The sequence below is a fragment of the Bos grunniens genome, chromosome 3 (genome assembly GCF_055505025.1).
Source record: "Bos grunniens cultivar Pamir isolate PY7600 chromosome 3, Bosgru_T2T1.0, whole genome shotgun sequence".
Taxonomy (NCBI): Eukaryota; Metazoa; Chordata; class Mammalia; order Artiodactyla; family Bovidae; genus Bos; species Bos grunniens.
Window position 1 is genome coordinate 119,688,518 of NC_141167.1, and position 20,549 is coordinate 119,709,066.

The following is a 20,549-nucleotide window of genomic DNA, read 5'->3' on the forward strand; positions in this document are numbered from 1 at the left end:
CTGAGAACTGCATGCAGCTCTACTCATTCCTGGAATAGGAACTGATAAGGAACAGAGAGTCATTGAGAAATGGCACACAAAGGAAGAAAATGCAACATATTGGATTCCTTAAAGTTGAGTGTCCCTTGAAAATTACCCCTTTTTTATTTTTTCATAATTGGGGGTGACTGTATATTCTTTAGTGAAAAAGGTCCTGACCAAATGAGTTTGTTTAGCTTTAGCAATTTTAGTTGAAAGGCATCAATATACTATGAATATAACCACCAGGATAATTATTAGCATTACAACTCTAGATCCAATACTATGTACAATGCTTTGAAACCATCCTCGAGGGTCCAGCCCAGATAACTGATCAGTTAGCTGTTCAGCTAAGCTTTCCAGATTATTGGAAGAAGGTAGACTCTTAAAGAAGGCTTCAAATATTTCTTTTTGTAATAATTGTACATTTAAGGAAGCATTATCATGTAAGTCTTACAAATGAAATTTGATTTGTTTCCAGTTGTAGGCAGAATAGTTGAACCAAACAGGGATAATACAAAATTGAGTAGAATTCCAATCACATTTTAGTAAAGCTTGTTTTTGTAAATCTATTAATTGATCTCCGACACATTGGAAGGCTATTTTTATTTCCTGTATTTCATCTTGAACTTCCTCATTTATCTGAGCCTGAGTGGCCCACATAGTATGAGCATCTTTAGTCCAATTATGGATAAAATTGTGTGTTTGACTTGAGGTTTGTAAAACAATGCTGGCAACAGCAGCAGTAGTGCAAATGGCTATCAATCCCAATATGCTAAGAATTAGCCATCCAATGAATCGTTTAGATCATTGGAGTAATTTAGTAAGTAACCAGGAAACAAGTCCGGTCATGGGACCTTCTTTCTAGGGTCGTTGGAGGTATATTGGCAACCACAGGTTACATCGAGATCAAAGAATCAGAAGGGATTCATTTTTTATAGACATGGAGGAGCTAAGACAAGTATATAGTTTGCCATCTATACAAGGTAAAGAAAGTAAAGTCTTATTAAATTGCGTTTCCTATAATTACAACAAAAGGAAGGGGAACACAAGCTTGTATAAAATATGGCTGATTATAATGAAAGGAATAATGACTAGAACTACGACTAGTCCCTGTGAAATATCCAGTCCAAGTTACAAGTTCTTCAGTGCTAGCGGAAAGTTTCCAAATGTCCCTTTGTTCAGGCCCAATCTGTTTATTGAGGACGATTCGAGGGTGAGGGGGTGCCATTCCACTGTCAAGCCAGCCAAGTAGTCCTTTGTCTTGGTAATGTTCCATCATAGTATTGGTAATCTTCCATGCTACTTGAGTAGCATAATCACATATAGTGCTATTAATATCACCTGAACAGTCAGATAACCACATATCATGGGATCCCCAAACAACAATGGTATAATTGGCCACAAACATTAATTTTCCTGATTTGTCTTGACATCTGTCCCAATGAACAGGAGTATATTTAAAGTTCTTATCAGATCAGATCAGATCAGTCGCTCAGTCGTGTCCGACTATTTGCGACTCCATGAATCGCAGCACGCCAGGCCTCCCTGTCCATCACCAACTCCCAGAGTTCACCCAGACTCACGTCCATCGAGTCAGTGATGTCATCCAGCCATCTCATCCTCTGTCGTCCCCTTCTCCTCCTGCTCCAAATCCCTCCCAGCATCAGAGTCTTTTCCAATGAGTCAACTCTTCGCATGAGGTGGCCAAAGTACTGGAGTTTCAGCTTAAGCATCATTCCTTCCAAAGATATCCCTGGGCTGATCTCCTTCAGAATGGACTGGTTGGATCTCCTTGCAGTCCAAGGGACTCTCAAGAGTCTTCTCCAACACCACAGTTCAAAAGCATCAATTCTTTGGCGCTCAGCCTTCTTCACAGTCCAACTCTCACATCCGTACATTATCACAGGAAAAACCATAGCTTTGACTAGACGAACCTTTGTTGGCAAAGTAATGTCTCTGCTTTTCAATATGCTATCTAGGTTGGTCATAACTTTTCTTCCAAGCAGTAAGTGTCTTTTAATTTCATGGCTGCAGTCACCATCTGTAGTGACTTTGGAGCCCAGAAAAATAAAGTCTGACACTATTTCCACTGTTTCCCCATCTATTGCCCATGAAGTGGTGGGACCGGATGCCATGATCTTCGTTTTCTGAATGTTGAGCTTTAAGCCAACTTTTTCACTCTCCACTTTCACTTTCATCAAGAGGCTTTTGAGTTCCTCTTCACTTTCTGCCATAAGGGTGGTGTCATCTGCATATCTGAGGTTATTGATATTTCTCCTGGCAATCTTGATTCCAGCTTGTGTTTCTTCCAGTCCAGCGTTTCTCGTGATGTATTCTGCATATAAGTTAAATAAACAGGGTGACAATATACAGCCTTGATGAACTTATTTTCCTATTTGGAACCAGTCTGTTGTTCCATGTCCAGTTCTAACTGTTGCTTCCTGACCGGCATACAAATTTCTCAAGAGGCAGATCAGGTGGTCTGGTATTCCCATCTCTTTCAGAATTTTCCACAGTTGATTGTGATCCACACAGTCAAAGACTTTGGCATAGTCAATGAAGCAGAAATAGATGCTTTTCTGGAACTCTCTTGCTTTTTCTATGATCCAACGGATGTTGGCAATTTGATCTCTGGTTCTTCTGCCTTTTCTAAATTCATTATTTGGCATTGCCTTTCTTTGAGATTGGAATGAAAACTGACCTTTTCCAGTCCTGTGGCCACTGCTGAGTTTTCCAAATTTGCTGGCATATTGAGTGCAGCACTTTCACAGCATCATCTTTCAGGATTTGGAATAGCTCAACTGGAATTCCATCACCTCCACTAGCTTTATTTGTAGTGATGCTTTCTAAGGCCCCCCTGACTTCACATTCCAGGATGTCTGGCTCTAGGTGAGTGATCACACCATCGTGATTATCTGGGTCGTGAAGATCTTTTTTGTACAGTTCTTCTGTGTATTCTTTCCACCTCTCTTGATATCTTCTGCTTCTGTTAGGTCCATACCATTTCTGTCCTTTATTGAGCCCATCTTTGCATGAAATGTTCCTTTGGTATCTCTGATTTTCTTCAAGAGATCCCTAGTCTTTCCCATTCTGTTGTTTTCCTCTATTTCTTTGCATTAATCACTGAAGAAGGCTTTCTTATCTCTTCTTGCTATTCTTTGGAACTCTGCATTCAGATGTTTATATCTTTCCTTTTCTCCTTTGCTTTTTGCTTCTCTTCCTTTCACAGCTATTTGTAAGGCCTCCTCAGACAGCCATTTTGCTTTTTTGCATTTCTTTTCTATGGGAATGGTCTTGATCCCTGTCTTCTGTACAATGTCACGAACCTCATTCCATCGTTCATCAGGCACTCTATCTATCAGATCTAGACCCTTAAATCTATTTCTCACTTCCACTGTATAATCATAAGGGATTTGATTTAGGTCATACCTGAATGGTCTAGTGGTTTTCCCTACTTTCTTCAATTTAAGTCTGAATTTGGCAATAAGGAGTTCATGGTCTGAGACACAGTCAGCTCCTGGTCTTGTTTTTGCTGACTGTATAGAGCTTCTCCATCTTTGGCTGCAAAGAATATAATCAATCTGATTTCGGTGTTGACCATCTGGTGATGTCCATGTATAGAGTCTTCTCTTGTGTTGTTAGAAGAGGGTGTTTGTTATGACCAGTGCATTTTCTTGGCAAAACTCTATTAGTCTTTGCCCTGCTTCATTCCGTATTCCAAGGCCAAATCTGCCTGTTTCTCCAGGTGTTTCTTGACTTCCTACTTTTGCATTCCAGTCCCCTATAATGAAAAAGTTCTTATAAGTAAACCCTTTGCATAATGTTTTTTTTTCCTTTCCCTAGAGTTTCAGTAGTGTTGACATGATTCTCATAAAAAGAAAGGTCAGTAAATAATCTAAGTAATGTCCAAAAGTCCTTTTCTGGAGGCAGGATGAAAGCCCAAGTTTGTTGGCTAATGTTTATGCATAATTCTGTTGGGCCCATGCATAAAGGAAGGATTTCATAACCTAGAGAAATATTAATTAGTCTCCCTTCTTACTCTGGGTGTGAGGGCCCCTCCAAACTCCAAGGAGGAGGCATATGTATTGAGTCATTGGTGGATATGATTGGTCTTCTTTTTGTCTGTTCTACAACATGTAGTGAAGGGGGGTTGTGTATATAAGCCCAGTAAGTATGATTCATCAACTCAGCTTGAGCAGGGGAAGCAAAAGGAAGCAAAGCAAGCATAGCAACAAAAATATTTTCTGGATTCCAAGGCATTCCCTCTTGAGAAACCAGGATTTCAGCTTGAATAATAAAGGTTTTTATCTGTTCCCAACTAGGGAGTTCATGAGGTTGATGATGTCGAGGGTGGTGCTTCTTGGAGATGTTTAGAACTGCCATGGTTTGTATTGGAATTTCTTTCTCTTGGGGGTTGTGTTGTTTCATCTCTATTTTGAATGCTGAAGGCCCCCTTGGGTTGGATCTTCTGAAGAGGAAGCCAAGTAAGTTCATTGGGTCTATCTGGAGAAATACAAGCATACCCCTTTCCCTGTAAGATTAATTTCCCAGACTCCCATTGTTTGATTAACCCGTTTTGATACCAAATGGGCAAAGGAAGAGAGGCATCCTGTGATCCCTGGAAATATTTTTCTGCTCTTATTAAAGTATCTCCTTGTGGTAAGTTTAAAAAATTTAAAACAAATAAAGCTGTATTAACAATAGTTATAGGTTTAGATAGTAGCTTATGTTGGAATCTAGCAGTCTGCTTTAGATAAGGAAGATAGTAGTGTTCCTGTGTATTCCCCCTTTTTAAATTTTTTTATTTGTGGTTTCGGTGTGTGATGTGCGTGTGGATTATAAGGAATACCTGTAATATGTTTAACAGAAAATGATTGTAAAAATTGTTTGAAGTGCCTAGAAATATAGGCAGGGTTATTGTCTGTTTTTATAGAATTAAGAGTTCCCATTATAGCAAAACTAGTTAATATAAGTTATAACATGTTGTGTAGCTACACCTCGAAGAGGTGTGGCCTAGATAAAACAAGAATTTGTGTCGATACAGACATGTGAGAAAGAAGATGGAGAAAGTTCAGGGCAATGATTTACATCCATTTGCCATAATTCATTGGGTTGTAATCCTCGAGGATTGATACCTTGTGCAACGGGTCAAAGGTGTAAGGGTTTACAAGTAGAGCAATTATTAATGATTTCTTTAGCTTGGTGGTATAGAATTTTCTATATTTGGTGTAAGGAGCCAGCATTATTGTGTAATAAAGCATATTGTTCCTCAGGGGTAGCAAAATAAACAAGTTTATCAGCTTGTTCATTACCAAGAGTCATAGGGCCGGGAAGGCAGGAATGTGCTCGAATATGGGTAATATAAATGGGAGAAGTGTGGTTTCTAATAATAGACTGTAGTTTGAAAAAAAGCTGTTGAATAACAGGTTGACTGGAGTTTATAGTGGAGGTTTCTATATTTTTTAATACAAAAACAATATAAGGAATCAGAGACTACATTAATGGGGTAAGGATGTAAGTAAATAACTTGAATAAAAGCATATAATTAGTTTTGTTGAGCAAAACGAAATTTAGTATAAAAGATCTTATATTCTTCGAGAGACCAGAATGAGGCTTTAGGGTTTTTAATCCCATCTATATAGAAAACATCAGCTTGAGGTATAGGCTGTGAGCTGATGATGTGGGAGATAATAAATTCAGTATTTTTGAAGAGATTCCAGAACTTGTTAGAAGGATAATTAAATGAAATTTCTCCAAAATATTCCAGAAAAGCTATTTGGAAATCAGTAGAATTGTGTAATACATTCTAGAATTGAGATTTATTAATAGGTATTACAATTTTATGAGGATCAGAGCCAATTAACGTCCTAGTTCTATTTCTTCCATTGATAATGATAAGAGTGATTAAATCAAGATAGGATATAAGTGATTTTGTATCCCTCTAAAATGGGTATAGGTCCATTCTACTGGGTGTTCTAGTTGGGCAAGAAGTCCTGTGGGGGAATGAAGAGAGGGGAGAATAAATAATTCTAGAGGTAAATCAAGTCTAATACATGTAAAAAATTGCTTTTGCAATTTATTTTGTATTAAATAGAGTTCTTCTCGTGCCACTAGTGAAAATGAACGAGGGTTATTTAAATCTCCTTTCAAGTCAGTTCAGTTCAGTTCAGTCACTCAGTCATGTCTGACTCTTTGCGACCCCATGAATAGTAGCATGCCAGGCCTCCCTGTCCATCACCAACTCCCGGAGTTCACCCAGACTCACGTCCATCGAGTCAGTGATGCCATCCAACCATCTCATCCTCTGTCGTCCACTTCTCCTCCTGCCCCCAATCCCTCCCAGCATCAGAGTCTTTTCCAATGAGTCAGCTCTTCACTGAGCTGACATGAGGTGGCCAAAGTACTTGAGTTTCAGCTTTAGCATCATTTCTTCTAAAGAAATCCCAGGGCTGATCTCCTTCAGAATGGACTGGTTGGATCTCCTTGCAGTCCAAGAGACTCTCAAGAGTCTTCTCCAACACCACAGTTCAAAGGCATCAATTCTTCGGCACTCAGCTTTCTTCACAGTCCAACTCTCACATCCATACATGACCACTGGAAAAACCATAGCCTTGACTAGACAGACCTTTGTTGGCAAAGTAATGTCTCTGCTTTTCAATATGCTATCTAGGTTGGTCATAACTTTTCTTCCAAGGAGTAAGCGTCTTTTAATTTCATGGCTGCAGTCACCATCTGCAGTGATTTTGGAGCCCAAAAAGATATAGTCTGACACTGTTTCTACTGTTTCCCCATCTATTTCCCATCAAGTGATGGGACCAGATGCCATGATCTTCGTTTTCTGAATGTTGAGCTTTAAGCCAACTTTTCCCCTCTCCTCTTTCACCTTCATCAAGACGCTTTTTAGTTCCTCTTCACTTTCTGCCATAAGGGTGGTGTCCTCTGCATATCTGAGGTTATTGATATTTCTCCTGGCAATCTTGATTCCAGCTTGTGCTTCTTCCAGCCCAGCTTTTCTCATGATGTACTCTGCATAGAAGTTAAATAAGCAGGATGACAATATACAGCCTTGATGTATTCCTTTTCCTATTTGTAGCCAGACTGTTGTTCCATGTCCAGTTCTTACTGTTGTTTCCTGACCTGCATACAAATTACTCAAGCGGCACATCAGGTGGTTTGGTATTTCCATCTCTTTCAGAATTTTCCACAGTTTATTGTGATCCACACAGTCAAAGGCTTTGGCATAGTCAAGAAAGCAGAAATCGAAGTTTTTCTGGAACTCTCTTGCTTTATTGACGATCCAGTAGATGTTTGCAATTTGGTCTCTGGTTCCTCTGCTACATAATATTGACTCATAGTGGGAGAATTCATCATTCCTTGAGGCAGTACAGTCCACTGGTGTTGCTTATGAGGCCCGGTGTGATTAGGATAAGGAAGAGAGAAAGCAAATCTCTTTCAGTCTAGAGGATGTAAAGGTATATTAAAAAAGCAATCCTGTAAATCTGTAATAATAATATGCCAGTTTTGAGGAATAATGGTAGGTGTCGGGATGACTGGTTGCAATGTACCCATAGGACTCATAGATGCATTAAATTTTCTAAGGTCTGTTAAGAGACGCCTTTTTCCAGGTTTCTTTTTTATAACAAAAATGGGAGAGTTCCAAGGGGAATAATATTCCTCAATATGTTTTAATTCCAATTGTGTATCTATAAGTTCTTTAGCAGCCTGTAATTTCTCTTTTGTAAGGGGCCACTGCTCTGTCCAAATAGGTTCGTCATACTTCCAAGTTATTTTAATAATTGTTGTTTGTTAAATGAGCAGTGGCCCCTAAGAAAAATGTGGAATGTATATCTGAGTTTCCCATTGCATAAGTAAATCCCTTCCTATTAGATTAAGGGGTAAATCTATTATGTAAGGTTGTAATGTCGCTGGCTGGCCTTCTGGTCCCTCACAAGGATAAATTTGAATACTTTGATAGACTCCTTGTATTTTTGTTTGAGTAACTCCTGTAATTTGGCAAGAAATTTTGTGTAAAAGCCAAGATTTGGGCCATAAGTGTTTGGAAATAATAGTGATATCAGATCCAGTATCAAGGAAACCAGAAAAACTTTTACCATTGATTTTGATATTTATATTTGGTTGGGCATATTCAGATACCAATGATGTCCATAAGGATTGTTTTTGATCTGTGTTTCCTATCCATCTGTCTGTATATCATTAGAGGAATTAATAGAAATGTAAGGTAAAAGAAGTAATTGGGCAATTTTTCCCCCTTTTTAAATTGCCATAGTATCTGAGATGACATCATAACTTGAATTTCTCCCTTATAATCTGAATTAATTATTCCAGGGTGAACAGTAATTCCCTTAGAAGTCAAGCTAAATCAGCCAAGTAAAATGCCGAAGGTTTGTAGAGGTAGGAGTCCAAAAAGTCCAGTAGGTATTCTAGAAGGGATTGCTTGAAAGAAAAGGAGAAAACCATTTAGGGCTGATATATCAATGGCAGTACTGCCAGATGTTGAGGGTTTGAGGGAAAAGATGGCGTTTGCCTCTGGTTTTTGTTGAAGGGGACCTGGGGATTCCCCTGTTTGAAGTTTCCTGAAATAAGTTTTCCCTCAACATCATATTTAGATAAACAATCTTTGGCCCAATGCATCCTTTTATGGCAGCGAGCGAAGAGTTTTGGAAAATTTTTATTAGCTTTAATTTTCTCTGTATATTTCTTAGGGCAATCCTTTTTAAAGTGGGTCTTATCCCCATATGTAAAACATCCTTCATTTCCCTTTTTAAAAGCAGCAGCCATTGTTTCAGCTAGCATTTGCATTTTCTGTGTCTCAGACCCTAAATTGTGGCAAGCCTTCAAATAATCAGTAACAGTCCCAGTCTCATGTATTGGGATGATAGAACTTTGACATTCCTGATTTGCATTTTCATATGCAAGCAGATTTCCTAGTTGTAATCTGGCTTCTTTGCCAATTACATTACAGGAAATAGCAGTTTCTAGTCTAGCTAGGAAATCAGCATAGGTTTCATTAGGTCCTTGTAATATCTTAATGTAACTACTTTTAGGTTCTCCTTGAGGAGTAATTTGATCCCAGGCTTCAAGGGCAGCTTCTTTCAATTGTATATGCAACAAAGAAGGGCATTGTATTTGAGCTTCTATCGCTTCAAATTGTCCTGTACCAGTTAACAGTTCAAAAGTAATTTGGTTCTGGGGAGCACCAGCTCGAGCATTAAAATTGGCATGATCCCAAGCCACATCTTGAAACCGCATAGTCCATTGAAGATATTCTCCTGGTTTAAGGAGAGCTTTTATGAAAATTCACCAATCATAAGGGATAAAAGTCCCAATAGAAGATGCCATAGCATTTAGAAGTTCTTTAGTAAAAGATGAAGGAGGGCCATACATAGTTATAGCTTTTTTCATTTGTTGCATGTAAGAGAAATCAATGCCTTAATATTGAGGTATTATTTGCCTTTGGGCATTAACATTCCTTAATACTGGAAAAGTGGAAAACCATCAGCCCCAGAGACTTGAGACTGCAAAGCCAGCAATTCAGAGAGCCTCTGTTGTGAAGGAGAATGAGTAGATATTTTTTTCTCATAAGTATGAGTACATGCTAAAGGCTTATCTTTGTTATCCAAAAAAGCATTATCAGCTTTAGTGACATAGAGAGACTCAGAAGAGTCATCGTTAGAGTCATTTTGTTCTTGTATTGAAGGGACTTTCAGTTTTGTGCCTGTTGCAAGAGACACAAGAAGAGGAGCACTTGGAGCAGCTGGAGCAGGGCTAGTAGGAAAATTCTGAAATATTTTATGTTGTTCTATTTGGGCTTTTTGAAAAGTTTCATCATCAAATTCATATTCATGTAATAAATGTTCTACCTGTTGTTGAATATCAGGAGGGCTGGAAATACTTTGAAATGGCAAAATCATAGCTTTAATTAGGGCCCATAGGAGCCAGAAATCTATTGGGGTATTTTTTCCCTGTCTAGTGGCTTGTTTAACATTCTCTTTGCCCAGTTCTAAATTTCTAAATCAAAACTGCCCTCATCAGGGAACCAGGGATTATGTTCAACCACTGTTTGAAGGCATGCCTCTATGCGTTGACATGAAACTGAAAGTCCTTGAACTTTAAATAAATAATGAAGTAAAGTAAAAAAAAAAATGGTGGGGCTTTCCAGCCATTTGTCCGATAACGCCAGACTTACCAACCTCAGTAGGTCCCAGTCACTCCATCCTGAATGCTGTGAATGCCAGGTCCCTGTTTGGGCGCCACTTGTTGTGGTCTTTACAGACCAGGACCTGGGGACTGGAGTTGATGAAAAGAAAGATAGAGGGAGAGAGCAGTATCTCTCAAGTTACATAGAAAACCAATAAAGCCCATGCACAGGACTTGTACCACTCACGAAGGCACAGGGCATCCTCTCAAGGAGGTCTTGAAAGCCCGGGCAAGAAAGTGAGCTTGGTAAACTTCCATGTTCCGAAGAGAATGAAGACAGAAAGAAGGGTGCGGGGGACCCAAGTCTCTAGTGGAGCAAGGGTATTTTATTAGCAGAAATGCATGTTTACATATCTTCAGTAAAATGATTACTCAGCCATTACAAAGAATGAAACTCCACAAGTTGCAACACAATAGATAGTCTAATACATACAAGGTTGCTGAAGAGAGTCACTGAAGGGAGTTACTGAAAGGAATCCAAGCAGATGCCCTTTCCCATGATCTCAGTCCTGAGAACTGCATGCAGCTCTACTCATTCCTGGAATAGGAACTGATAAGGAACAGAGAGTCCTTGAGAAATGGCACACAAAGAAAATGCAACATACTGGATTCCTTAAAGTTGAACGTCCCCTGACACATCTCTAAGAAAAAGAAATGCAAAAAGGCAAAATGGTTTTGTGAGGAGGCTTTACAAATAGCTGAGAAAAGAAGAGGAGCTAAAGGTAAAGGAGAAAAGGAAAGATATACTCACTTGAATGCAGAGTTCCAAGGCAAAGAGAGATAAGAAAGCCTTCCTCAGTGATCAATGCAAATAAATAGAGGAAAACAATAGAATGGGAAAGACTAGAGATCTCCTCAAGAAAACTGGAGATACCAAGGAAATATTTCATGCAAAGGTGGGCACAATAAAGGACATCAAGTGTTGGACCTAAAAGAAGCATAAGATATTAAGAAGAGGTGTCAATACTACACAGAAGAAAATACAAGAAAGATCTTCATGACCCAGATAACCACGATGGTGTGATCAGTCACCTAGAGCAAGACATCCTGGAATGGGAACTCAAGTGGGCCTTAGGAAGGATCACTATGAACCAAGCTAGTGGAGGTGATGGAATTCCAGTTGAGCTATTTCAAATCCTGAAAGATGATGCTGTGAAAGTGCTGCACTCAATGTGCCAGCAAATATGGAAAACTCCGCAGAGGCCACAGGATTGGAAAAGGTCCGTTTTCATTCCAATCCCAAAGAAAGGCAATGCCAAAGAATGTTCAAACTACTGCATAATTGGGCTTATTTCACATGCTAGCAAAGTAATGCTGAAAATTCTCCAAGCCAGGCTTCAACACTACATGAACCATGAAATTCCAGATGTTCAAGGTGGATTTAGAAAAGACAGAGAAACCGGAGATCAAATTGCCAATATCCACATCGAAAAAGCAAGAGGTTCCAGAAAAATATCTACTTCTGCTTTATTGACTACGCCAAATCCTTTGACTGTGTGGATCACAACAAACTGTGGAAAATTCTTAAAGAATTGAGAATACCATACAACCTTATCTGCCTCCTGAGTAATCTGTATGCAGGTCAAGAAGCAACAGTTAGAACTATACATGGAACAATGAACTGGTTCAAAATTGGGAAAGGAGTCGTCAAGGCTATGTATTGTCACCCTGCTTATTTAACTTATATGCTGAGTACAACATGAGAAATGCTGGGCTAGATGAAGAAGCTGGAATCAAGATTTCTGGGAGAAATATCAATAACCTCAGATATGCAGATGACACCACCCTTATGGCAGAAAGTGAAGAAGAACTAAAGAGCCTCTTGAGAGTGAAAGAGGAGAGTGAAAAAGTTGGCTTAAAGCTCAACATTCAGAAAACTAAGATCATGGCATCTGGTCCCATCACTTCATGGGAAATAGATGGGGAAACAGTGAAAACAAGTGGCAGACTTTATATTTGGGTGCTCCAAAATCACTGCAGATGGTGATTGCAGCCATGAAATTAAGAAGCTTACTCCTTGGAAGAAAAGTTATGACCAACCTAGACAGCATTTTAAAAAGAAGAAACATTATTTTGCCAACAAAGGTCCATCTAGTAGAAAGCTATGGTTTTTCCACTGGTCATGTATGGATGTGAGAGTTGGACTATAAAGAAAGCTGAGCGTCAAAGGAGAGTCCTTTGGACTGCAAGGGGATCCAACCAGATCATCCTAAGGGAAATCAGCCCTGAATATTTATTGAAAGGATTGATGCTGAAACCGAAACTCCAATATTTTGGCCACCTGATGAGAAGAACTGACTGATTTGAGAAGACCCTGATGCTGGGAAAGATTGAAGGCAGGAGGAGAAGGGGACGACAGAGGATATCATTGGATGGCATCCCCGACTCAATGGACATGAGTTTGAGTAAACTTTGGAGTTGGTGATGGACAGGGAGGCCTGGTGTGCTGTAGTCCATGGGGTTGCTAAGAGTTGGACAAGACTGAGTGACTGAACTGAACAAATCTAATGGCAGAAAGTGAAGAGGAACTAAAGAACCTCTTGGTGAGGGTGAAGGAGTGAAAGAGCCTGCTTAAAACTAAATATTAAAATAACTAGGATCACTGCATCTGGTCCTGTTACTTTGTGGCAAACAGAAGGGGAAAAGGTGGAAACAGTGATGGATTTCCTCTTCTTGGGCTCTAAAATCACTGTGGATGGTGACTGCAGCCATGAAATCAAAAGTCGATTACTACTTGGCAGGTAAGTTGTGATAAACCTATACAGTGTGTTGAAAAGCAGAGACATTACTCTGCCAACTGAGGTCTGTTCTGTACAGTCAAGGCTGTAGTCCTCCTAGTGGTCATATATGGTTTTGAGAACTGAACCATAAAGAAGGCAGAGTGCTGAAGAATTGATGCCTTCGAACTGTGGTGCTGGAGAAGACTCCTGAGTCCCTTGGACAGCAAGGAGATCAAACCAGCCAGTCTTAAGGGAAATCAACCCTGAACACTCATTGGAAGGACTGATGCTGAAGTTGAAGCTCCAGTATTTTGGTCGCCTGATGAGAACAGCCGACTCATTGGATAAGCCCCTGATGCTGTCGAAGATTGAGGGCAGAAGGAGAAGAGGGCGTCAGAGGATGAGATGGCTGGATGGTATCACCGATGTAACTTGGGCAAACTTCGGAAGATGGTAAGGGACAGGGAGGCCTGCTGTGCTGCAGTCCATGGGATCCTAAAGAGTCAGACACAACTATGTGACTGAACAACAACAAAACCTGAAGTAGCTTCTAATAAGCGTTTTTTTTTTTAATTATAAACCTGTTAATAAAATAACTCAAAAATATAATTAATCAAAAGGATTTAAAATGTGTATTAGAAAATACCCACTTACTAGTAAAGAAATCTGGAGAAGGCAATGGCAACCCACTCCAGTACTCTTGCCTGGAAAATCCCATGGATGGAGGAGCCTGGTAGGCTGCAATCTATGGGATCGCTACAAGTCTGATACGACTGAGTGACTTCACTTTGACTTTTCACTTTCACGCACTGGAGAAGGAAATGGCAACCCACTCCAGTGTTCTTGCCTGGGGAATCCCAGGTACGGCAGGGCCTGGTGGGCTGCCATCTATGGGGTTGCACAGAGTCGGACACGACTGAAGTGACTTAGCAGTAGCAGCAGCAGCAGTAAAGAAGTCATGAAAGGAGGAACAGAAGAACATTTAATGAGACATCAGTTCAATTCAGTCGCTCAGTCGTGTCCGACTCTTTGTGACCCCATGGACTGAAGCATGCCAGGTTTCCCTGTCTTTCACCAACTCCCAGAGCTTTCTCAAACTCATGTCCATTGAGCTGGTGATGCCATCCAACCATCTCATCCTCTGTCATCCCCTTCTCCTCCTGCCTTCAATCTTTCCCAGCATCAGGGTCTTTTCCACTGAGTCAGTTCTTTGCATCAGGTGCCCAAAGTATTGGAGCTTCAGCTTCAGCATCAGTCCTTCCAATGAATATTCAGGACTGATTTCCTTTAGGATTGCCTGGTTTGATCTCCTTGTAGTCCAAGGGACCCTCAAGAGTCTTCTCCAACACTACAGTTCAAAAGCATGAATTCCTTGGTGCTCAACTTTCTTTATAGTCCAACTCTCACATCCATACATGATTACTGGAAAACCATAGCTTTGAATAGGCAGATTTTTGTTGGCAAAGTAATGTCTCTGTTTTTTTTTTTTTTTTAATATGCTCTCTAGGTTGTTCATAGCTTTTCTTTCAAGGGGCAAGTGTCTTCTAATTTCATGGCTACAGTCAAACTACTTCAGTTTTCTGGCCTTGAGAACCCAGTGAACAGTATGAAAAGGCAGAAATATATGACACTGAAAGATGAACTCCCCAGGTGGATAGGTGCCCGATATGCTACTGGAGAAGAGTGAAGAAATGAAATGAGACAAAGAGAAAAGAAAAAGTAAAATAGCAAGCATGAATCAGCTATAGAAAAATAACATCAAATAGGAGTGAAAGAATTCAATCAAAGAAAAAGTTATTAGAATTTATTTTTAAAAAACAAACAAGACTCAACTATGTTCTGTCTACAAGAGACATACTTTATATGGAAAAATATAGGATATCACCTCACACCAGTCAGAATGGCCATCACCATAAAATGTACAAATAATAAATGCTGGAGAGGGTGTGGAGAAAAGGAAACCCTCTTGCACTTCTGGTGGAAATGTAAATAGATACAGCCACTTTGGAGAGCAGTATGGAGGATCCTTGAAAAAACTGAAAGAAATACCACATGACCCAGTAGTAGACTTTATCACTTAGCATCCAAGATAACAGCTTACACCTTGTCTTGGGATCCTGGATGAGCCCCCAAGGTAATAGATGAAAGCTTACAGTGCTCCCTGGTAGCTCAGAGGTTAAAGCGTCTGCCTGTGATGCGGGAGATCAGGGTTCGATCCCTGGGTTGGGAAGATCCCCTGGAGAAGGAAATGGCAACCCACTCCAGTATTCTTGCCTGGAAAATCCCACGGACAGGAGCCTGGTAGGCTACAGTCCATGGGGCCACAAAGAGTCGGACACGACTGAACGACTTCACTTTCTTTACAGTGCTCCATTGGATCTGTAGTCTCGGAAGGAGAAGGTTTAACTCTGGGACCAAAGATAATCTCAGTCACTCGTAGCTTTGTGTAGTAGAAATTTTATTAAAGTGACAGTGACTTAAAAAACTGACATAGACATCAAAGGGGGTAGAAAGATTACCCGCCTTGCTAGTTTTAAGCAGGGTATTATATATTTTTCTGCTAGCTCTTAAGAATAGAAAAGAATACCTCAAGGCTGTGAAAATTTTGCCCAGACTCTTTCTTGTAACATATATCCTGGGATGACATCAGCATGAGATTAGCCAGAAGGAACAGGTTAACCCAGAGCTCAAAGCTGTGGAGGTTTTACCCAGACCTTCTCCCATAACATATATTCTGAGCTCAAAAAAGCATATCCTTGAACAAAAGATACTGCTGCCTACGAGGCCTTCATGCCTAAGGCAAAAGAATGTGAAAAAGAAAGTGTTCAACTCCTTCTTAAATAGGCCTTAGGCTTGGACTCCTTATCAACCTACCTACGTTAACTCTTTCACCAGCAATCTCACTACTGGGCATATATCCAGAGAAAATCATAATTCAAAAAAAAACACATGCACCTCAGTGTTCATTGCTGCACTGCTTACAATAGCCAGGACATGGAAAGAACTTAAATGTCCCCCAAGAGAGGAATGGATAAAGAAGATGTGGTAAATCTATATATCTATACAATTATTCATACACACACACACATATATATAATATTACTCAGCCATAAAAAGGAATGAAATTGGGTCATTTGTAGTGACATGGATGGATCTAGAGATTGTCATACAGAATGAAGTCAGTCAGAAGGAGGAAAATAAATATTGTGTATTAATGAATATATAGGAAATCTGAAAAAAATGGTATAGATGTTCTTATTTACAAAGCAGAAAAAGAGACACAAATGTAGAGAACAAATGTGTGGACACCAAGGGGGGAAGGAAGGGTGGGATGAATTGGGAGGTGGAGATTGACATATGTACTCTATTAATACTATGTATAAAATAGACAACAAATGAAAACTTATTGTATAGCACAGGGAAGTCTATTCAATGCTCTGTGGTGACCTAAATGGGACAGAATCCCAAAAAAGAGGGAATATATGTATATACATAACTAATACAACACAGTAAAGTATTTATACTCCAATAAAATTTTTAAAAAGTAGTCTAAAAGACTAAAAAAAAGTATAAGATATGAAAACAGCAACCATAAGAACGCTAGAGTAGACATATTGATAGCATATCAAACAAAATATAATTTAAGTTTAAAATGCTATTAATAATAGAGAAAAAAGAGACTTTTTAATGTGCTGTGCTTTTTGGACAACATGACTACTCAGTCATGTCCAATTCCCTGCAGCCCTATGAACTATAAACCAACATGCTCCTCTGCCCATGGAATTTTCCAGGCAAGAATACTGGAGCTGTTTGCCATTTCCTATTTCAAAGGAGAGCTTCCCGACCTAGGAATCAAACCTCATCTCCCGCATTGTCAGGCAGCTTTTTACCACTAGCCCCACCTGGGATCAATTTGTCAGGACGATATAACAATTATATATGTATCTAACAATAGGGCCTCAAGATATATTAAGCAAAAACTGACAGAACTGAAGAAATAGGACAATCAACCTAGTTGATTGTTGCAGACATCAATATACCATTCTGAATAGAATAGAAGAGCATAAGATAGGATAGGGCAGGCTAGGTTAGGCTAGAATAGAACATCTAGAGAGTAAACCAGCAAGGATATAGAGACTTCAACAACACTATTAAGAAATCAGATACAGCTAGTTTCTATAGAACACACATGAAGAAGGCAATGGCAACCCACTCCAGTACTCTTGCCTGGAAAATCCCATGGACGGAGGGGCCTGGTAGGCTGCAGTCCATGGGGTCGCTAGGAGTTGGACACGACTGAGCAACTTCACTTTCACTTTTCACTTTCATGCATTGGAGAAGGAAATGGCAGCCCACTCCAGTGTTCTTGCCTGGAGAATCCCATGGACGCGGGAGCCTGGTGGGCTGCTGTCTATGGGGTCGCACAGAGTTGGATACGACTGAAGCGACTTAGCAGCAGCAGCAGCATAGAACACACAACTCAACAACAGAACATATAATCTCAAGAACACAAGGAACATTTCCCGGTGTAAGCTGGCCATAAAAGAAGTATAAACAATTTAAAAATAATTGAAATCATTCAAAATATGGTTTCAGAGCACAAAGTAATTAAATTAGAAGTCAATAGCAAACAGAAATGTGGGAAATACATAAATATGTAGAATTTTTAAAAGCATCCTTAAATAACAATGGTTCAAAGAAGAACTTAGAAAATATTTTGAGACAAATTAAATTTAAAATACAACATTCTAAAATGTTTGGGATATATATCGCAATAAACATTTCAAAAGCAAAGGAGAAAGGGAAAAGCAAAGCATTTGAATGCAGAGTTCCAAAGAAGAGCAAGAAGAGATAAGACAGCCTTTCTCAGTGATCAATGCAAAGAAATGGAGGAAAACAACAGAATGGGAAAGACTAGAGATTTCTTCAAGAAAATTAGAGATACCAAGGGAACATTTCATGCAAAGATGGGCTGATAAAGGACAGAAATGCTATGGACCTAACAGAAGCAGAAGATATCAAGAAGAGGTGGCAAGAATACACAGAAATGTACAAAAAAAAAAAAAAATCTTCACGACCCAGATAATCACGATGGTATGATCACTCACCTAGAGCCAGACACCCTGGAATGTGAAGTCAAGTGGGCCTTAGAAAGCATCACTACGAACAAAACTAGTGGAGGTGATTGAATTCCAGTTGAGCTCTTTCAAATCCTGAAAGATGATGCTGTGAAAGTGCTGCACTCAATATGCCAGCAAATTTGGAAAACTCAGCAGTGGCCACAGGACTGGAAAAGGTCAGTTTTCATTCCAATCCCAAAGAAAGGCAATGCCAAAGAATGCTCAAACTACTGCACAATTGCACTCATCTCACACGCTAGTAAAGTAATGCTCAAAATTCTCCAAGCCAGGCTTCAGCAATACGTGAACTGTGAACTTCCAGATGTTCAAGCTGCTTTTAGAAAAGGCAGAGGAACCAGAGATCAAATTGCCAACATCTGCTGGATCATCGATAAAGCAAGAGAGTTCCAGAAAAACTTCGATTTCTGCTTTCTTGACTATGCCAAAGCCTTTGACTGTGTGGATCACAATCAACTGTGGAAAATTCTGAAAGTGATGGGAATACCAGACCACCTGACCTGCCTCTTGAGAAACCTGTATGCAGGTCAGGAGGCAACAGTTAGAATGGGATATGGAACAGCAGACTGGTCCCAAATAGGAAAAGGAGTACATCAAGGCTGTATATTGTCACCCTGCTCATTTAACTTCTATGCAGAGTACATCCTGAGAAACGCTGGGCTGGAAGAAGCACAGCTGGAATCAAGATTGCCAGGAGAAATATCAATAACCTCAGATATGCAGATGATACCACCCTTATGGCAGAAAGTGAAGAGGAACTCAAAAGCCTCTTGATGAAAGTGAGAGAGGAGAGTGAAAAAGTTGACTTAAAGTTCAACATTCAGAAAACGAAGATCATGGCATCTGGTCCCATCACTTGATGGGAAATAGATGGGGAAGCAGTGGAAACAGTGTCAGACTTTGTTTTTTTGACTGTGTGGATCACAATAAACTTGATTACAAATAAACAAATTTGATAACTAAATGAAATGGAAAAATTCCAAGAAAAAATTAAATTACCAAAATTGACTCAAAAGATATCAAAAAACTAAGTAGAACAGTAGCAAACAAAAAGATTAAATAGGAAACTAAAAGTCTTCCCACGAAGATAATCCCAGGCCCAGATGGCCTCACTGGCATATATCAAATATTTAAAGAAGAATCAATAGTAATTATTAGTAAACTCTTGCAGAAAATATTCAATTCAGTTCAGTCATTCAGTTGTGTCTGACTCTTTGCGAACCCATGGACTGCAGCACGCCAGGCTCCCCTGTCCATTACCAACTGCTGGAGCTTGCTCAAACTCATGTCCATCGAGTCAGTTTGCCACCCAACCATCTCATCCTCTGTCATCCCCTTCTCCTGCCTTCACTCTTTCCCAGCGTCAGGGTCTTTTCCAATGAGTCAGTTCTTCTCATCAAGTGTATTGGAGTTTGGAGCTTCAGCATGAGTCCTTCCTATGAATATTGAGGACTGATTACCTTTGGATTGACTGGTTTGATCTCCTTGCAGTAAAGGGACTCTCAAGAGTCTTCTCCAAACAACACAGTTCAAAAGCATCAATTCTTCATTGTTCAGCTTTCCTTATGGTCCAACTCTCATCCATACATGACTACTGAAAAAACCATACCTTCGATTAGACAGACCTTTGTTGGCAACGTAATGTACCTGTTTTTTAATATGCTTTCTAGGTTGGTCATAGCTTTTCTTCCAAGGAGCAAGTGCCTTTTAATTTCATGGCTGCAGTCACCATCTGAAATGATTTTCAGTTAAGTTCAGTCACTCAGTCGTGTCTGACTCTTTGCGACCCCATGAATTGCAGCACTCCAGGCCTCCCTGTCCATCACCAACTCCCGGAGTTCACTCAAACTCACGTCCATCGAGTCGGTGATGCCATCCAGCCATCTCATCCTCTATCGTCCTCTTCTCCTCCTGCCCCCAATCCCTCCCAGCATCAGAGTCTTTTCCAATGAGTCAACTCATTGCATGAGGTGGCCAAAGTACTGGAGTTTCAGCTTTAGCATCATTCCTTCCAAAGAACACCCAGGACTGATCTCCTTCAGAATGAACTTGTTGGATCTCCTTGCAGTCTAAGAGACTCTCAAGAGTTTTCTCCAACACCACAGTTCAAAAGCATCAATTCTTCGCCGCTCAGCTTTCGTCACAGTCCAACTCTCACATCCATACATGACTACTGGAAAAACCATAGCCTTGACTAGACGGACTTTGTTGACAAAGTAATGTCTCTGCTTTTGAATATGCTATCTAGGTTGGTCATAACTTTCCTTCCAAGGAGTAAGTGTCTTTTAATTTCATGGGTGCAATCACAATCTGCAATGATTTTAGAGCCCAAGAAAACAAAATCAGCCACTGTTTCCACTGTTTCCCCATCTATTTGCCATGAAGTGATGGGACTGGATGCCATGATCTTAGTTTTCTGAATGTTGAGCTTTAAGCCAACTTTTTCACTCTC

General features: G+C 39.9%; 1 protein-coding gene across 1 annotated transcript; it reads right to left on the reverse strand.

Moving 5' to 3' along the window:
• Positions 1-8,499: 8,499 nt before the first annotated feature.
• On the reverse strand, positions 8,500-9,291 carry LOC147377091 (endogenous retrovirus group K member 6 Gag polyprotein-like). Its single transcript, XM_086394088.1, has one exon. It carries the CDS (start codon positions 9,289-9,291, stop codon positions 8,500-8,502), a length of 792 nt encoding a protein of 263 aa, XP_086250214.1.
• Positions 9,292-20,549: the final 11,258 nt, after the last annotated feature.